General features: G+C 42.4%; 1 protein-coding gene across 1 annotated transcript in view; it reads left to right on the top strand.

Annotated features, from left to right (window-relative positions):
* Positions 1-1738: 1738 nt before the first annotated feature.
* The window catches only part of LOC307271158 (F-actin-uncapping protein LRRC16A-like), a gene marked incomplete at its 3' end in the record, with an annotated part of 30618 nt that continues 27356 nt past the window's right edge, over positions 1739-5000 (top strand). The window contains 2 exon segments of the mRNA XM_080055029.1: positions 1739-1981; positions 4836-4933. Coding sequence (XP_079911155.1) covers positions 1942-1981; positions 4836-4933 — 138 coding nt within the window.

The following is a 5000-nucleotide window of genomic DNA, read 5'->3' as shown; positions in this document are numbered from 1 at the left end:
TCAGAAGCAACAGTGAAAATATTCCTGATATCCAGTCTAAATGTCCTAATTATGGAGCTATTGTGTTGTTGGGCTGGAATCTCAGACCAGCCTCCTATATCGTTAGGCCATGATCTATAACATGGTCCACTATAGTGACCCTGTCTGTTGTCTCCTTTGTCATCGTCCTCCTGACGCTCTCTCTTGTCCTCTTCCACTGACTCATACTGTCTCACAAAGAAGCTGAGCTCACCTGAGGTCTATTTGTAATGCTAAGGCATTATTTCATGTGAAATAATTTCACCCTTTCATCAAAGAAAATATTATGTAATTTGTGTGAAATAACTCATATTATTCAAACTGTAAAGATTAAAAGTTTGTAATTTATGTATTGGGGTTTGATGCTAGTGTTTGTACTCTGAGCATATTCTGAGTGACAGTGTGTGTTATCTCAGTGAGGACAATTCAGTGTTTGCTGCACTGAACCTGTTTTGCAGGTGAAGTGAACTGTTCAGCTCCAGTGACTGTTGGTAGTGCAGACTGTAGTTAGAGATTTGCACATTGAGCTACAGTTGTGCCCACTGTGGGTTAGCGATCGAAAAAAACTGTAACAAAGAGTCGACTCATCTTTCATAACATGTCTTCTTTCATACTAGTATAAATCAAAAGGTCCAACATGTAAATTCAGGTGTTTATTTGACTAAACCTTGTCTGTTTGCGTCTGTATATTTCTCCTATACAACCATCTTTAACGGACATTATCTCAACAATAGTTGCTTTTTTATATTCAATACTCTGAACCAGAAATCTCAACTTCTTACAGTTTTTTTCGAACAAGATCACCAGCATGAGGGTAATGTGGTTAACTTTCAGGTGCAGTGTGTAATATGTCATCATCAAGAAAGTTCTACAAAGTTCTAGAATGCAACACTCCCTGGGTAACCCCAACCCTTTTGAATAATAACAGAAGCTACAGTGGCCTTCAAGGACAAGAACAATTCTAAATTTTAAACAATGCACCTGATGACATTCCAACTATGACACGTTCAAGATGGCGGCACTAGGCCTTGGTCCAAAATATGCAGAAATATGGACATATATGAGACCCTTTCTAAGGGAAAAAATAATAATAAAAAAAATAAATCCAGCTATTATGCACTAAATTAAATGTACTTATGGATATTATAATTACTTTCTACAAAATCTGCCAGGAAAGAAAACCCAAAATTCTACACACTGCAGGTTTAAAGAGCCTGACAGCCTCAATTGGGGGAGGGCCCTCGTCCCTCGAAAAGCCTCATTGTATGTTGCAGCGTGTATACGAATAGACCAAAAAAAGAATTACAGTCAGTTGCAATAACTTCAAATGACCACTAGGTGTCACTGTTCTCTCATTCTTTGCAGCAAAAACAAACTTTTTCTTTTTTTCTTTCTTTTTTTCTGGACAGCTGAAGGAAAAGGAGGGATCTCTGGAGCGTGTGTGTGCACGAAAACAACAAGCACACACACACACACACACACACACACACACACACACACACACACACACACACACGCACACACAGACACACACACACACACACACACACACACACACAGCGACTATCTTCACGTTCGGATGTCTCATCTTCAAACCACCTTTTTTTACCCCAAGTTTTTTGTTTAACCCCCATGTCATTTCTCAACCCGCGTGATGCTTTAGTAACGTGCTCGCGTGTGTGTGAGCGCGTGGGTGTGTGAGTGTGTGTGTGTCTAGGAATGGATGCAGCAGACAGTAACAGTTAGGTGTCGACAGGTGACCAACATTACCACAAGGAAGAGTGTGGGGGGCTACACCTTTTTTTTTTTTGGCTTGTTCCACAAACCTCCACAACCAGCGACTAGTCTTCTGGAGTTTACCCGCCTATCGAGCACTCTTCGTCGGATTACTTTTCGGTGTTTTCACCCTCGACAGCGGAAGAAATGTCGGAGGAAAAGGCAGATATTCCCAACGAACTATTCGGTAAGAAATGACTTTAGTTAGGTTACATTGTTGTTGTTGTTGTTGTTGTCGCTTTACACACACACACACACACACACACACACACACACACACACACACACACACACACACACACACACTCACACTAAGTTATAAACAGTTGTAAAAGTTAGGTAAACAATTCCTGTAGACCTTTTATTTCATTTTATTCGACAAAATCGCTACGAAATCGCGTATAGCTCACACAAGGGGCATGATACTGTAATACAACAGCTTGATCGGGTCATTTTTAAACCAAAAGTCTTTTTAACAATATCAGTCATTTAGGGGCTAAAATATGAACAGTTTGGAGGTTGAAATGCCCAAAACAATCATCATATAACACTATTTAAGAGTGGAAATATTCTCAAAATGCTTTACAGGACACCAAAAAGCTGTAAACTACCTTATAATTCAACAAAAAATACATATATTACTTTTGTGCATTGTAAAAACACACTGTTTTCACCAAATTTGGCGCTAAATAGAGTATTTTTCAACATTTTAATCAGTTTTTCAGTGTTGTGGTGAGTGTGTACGGCCTAGAAGTACTGTTTTCATGCCTTGAGGGCTAGGCTTGCTACCTGAGCGTTTCTCCCAAACCACTTCCTTATCTGAAGGCTTCGGGAGAGGGGCGTGGCCCGAGAAATTCCTTTTGGGTTGTGAGATGTTATCAGCGCACACACACACACACACACACAGACCGAGACACACACACACACACACACACACACACACACACACACACACACACACACACACACACACAGACCGAGACACACACACACACACACACACACACACACACACACACGCACACATACTGAGACTCACAGACCGAGACACACACACACACACACACACACACACACACACACACACACGCATAAACACACACACGTTTGTACAGCTTTACTTGTGAGGACACTCATTGACATAATGCATTCCCTAGCCTCCAACCCTAACCTTAAACTGGTCCTCACAAAGATATATTTGCCTGTACAAGTAAGCTACACACACACACACACACACACACACACTGACTGGGTGGCTAAATAAAGAGAGAGAGTGTAAAGCCCTGTAAATGACTGCAGTATTTTTCTAGGGAAAGTGGCAGACAGTGTTGACTTTATGTCCAGCATGTCACTAATTGCAGGATGTCTGTGCTTACTTTGTAACTAGAGGCTACGCTACCGGTTAAAAGTGTGTAGAAGAAGAGGAAGAGATTAGAACACCTCCATTTTTGTAGTTTTTAGTGCAATTTAGTTATTACTCAGTATAAGGTGTAAGTCAGTGATTCTGGAGAACGCTTTTTTTTTTTAACCTTTATTTCTACAGGTAAATCCCATTGAGACCGAAGACTCTTTTTCAAGGGAGACCTGTTTTCCTTTCCCACGTTACCATTCACACACACATTCATACACCTATAGCAGGCTAACTATCGACATTCACACGAGGCAAGGTGGGTGAAGTGTCTTGCCCAAGGACACAACAACCATGACAAAAGTGGCAGGGCGGGGATCGAACCTCCAACCCTTCGATCATCGGCCGACCCGCTCTACCACCTGAGCCACAGTCGCCCCAAAAGAATGCTTGATGTCAAAATCCCTTCACACACACACACACACACACACACACACACACACACACACACACACACACACACACACACACACACTCTGTCTAGTGAAGTTACTAACTACAGCGTAACATTGGTCTGCAGTCACTGTAACATAAAGCACGGGGCTGTGAGTCAGACACACCCACCCTGTGTGTGACAATGAGTAGGTTTAATTCTCACACACACACACACACACACACACACGCACACACACACACACACACACACAGACAGGGGTGTGACTCTTACAATCGGGGCGACTGTGTCTCAGGTGGTAGAGCGGGTCGGCCGATGATCAAAGGGTTGGAGGTTCGATCCCCGCCCTGCCACCTGTGTCATGGTTGTTGTGTCCTTGGGCAAGACACTTCACCCACCTTGCCTCGTGTGAATGTCGATAGTTAGCCTGCATGCTATCGGTGTATGAATGTGTGTGTGAATGGTAACGTGGGAAAGGAAAACAGGTCTCCCTTGCAAAAGAGTCTCCGGTCTCAGTGGGAATTACCTGTAGAAATAAAGGTTAGAAAAAATTAAAATAAAGATCTCACCTTTGCAAGATATTGAAAAGAAAAGGGTGCAACACATGTAACATGACTCTAATACAGAAGCTTTGTCAATAAAAACAAAATGCCCCATTGTTAACACACAGCCTAGGCTCTGTAAACGGGCCTGTTGCTATAGCTACGGTGGGCCCCCCCCCTTTTGTTTACGTATCCTTTGTTTACATACTAGTTTTGGTCATTACAGAATCACTGACTGCACCTTTAAAAGTAAAATCACTTCATTTATCTTTCTCTCATCACCTCTGTAGTCGGTCTGATCTCATTGTGAAACATGTTGAAATCTGATCCGCCCAGCTGTTGTTGTGTTAATAGTCAGGTGTGGTGTAACGCTGTTGTGTGTGTGTGTGTGTGTGTGTGTGTGTGTCTGTGTGTGTCTGTCTGTCTGTCTGTCTGTCTGTCTGCGTGTCTGTCTCTGTCTGTCTGCGTGTCTGTCTCTGTCTGTCTGTCTGTCTGTCTCTGTGTGTGTTTATGATTATGAGAAAAAAAAATTCAAACAATATACAAAGAAAAGTCAACATATGTTCCTAATGTGCTTATGTTTGTTTATTTCTAAACTTATATTTGTGTGTGTGTCTGTCTGCCTGTCTGTCTGTCTGTCTGTCTGTCTGTCTGTCTGTCTGTCTGTCTGTCTGTCTGTCTGTCTGTCTGTGTGTAGACAGTGTTCGGGATGCAGTCGGCCGGAGGGTGAAGTTCACCTTGAGACTCAGAGTCCAGCTGGAGGTGAAAGGGGACAAACTGGACAACAGAGTGCTGGTGAGTGACTCCTGTCTCTCTCCTAAATACTGAAACACACTATCAAATCAAATCAAATCAAATCAGT

Source organism: Ammodytes marinus (genome assembly GCF_949987685.1).
Source record: "Ammodytes marinus genome assembly, contig: scaffold_337, whole genome shotgun sequence".
Taxonomy (NCBI): Eukaryota; Metazoa; Chordata; class Actinopteri; order Uranoscopiformes; family Ammodytidae; genus Ammodytes; species Ammodytes marinus.
The sequence above is the reverse complement of the archived record's forward strand: the minus strand, read 5'-3'. Positions and strand labels throughout refer to the sequence as shown.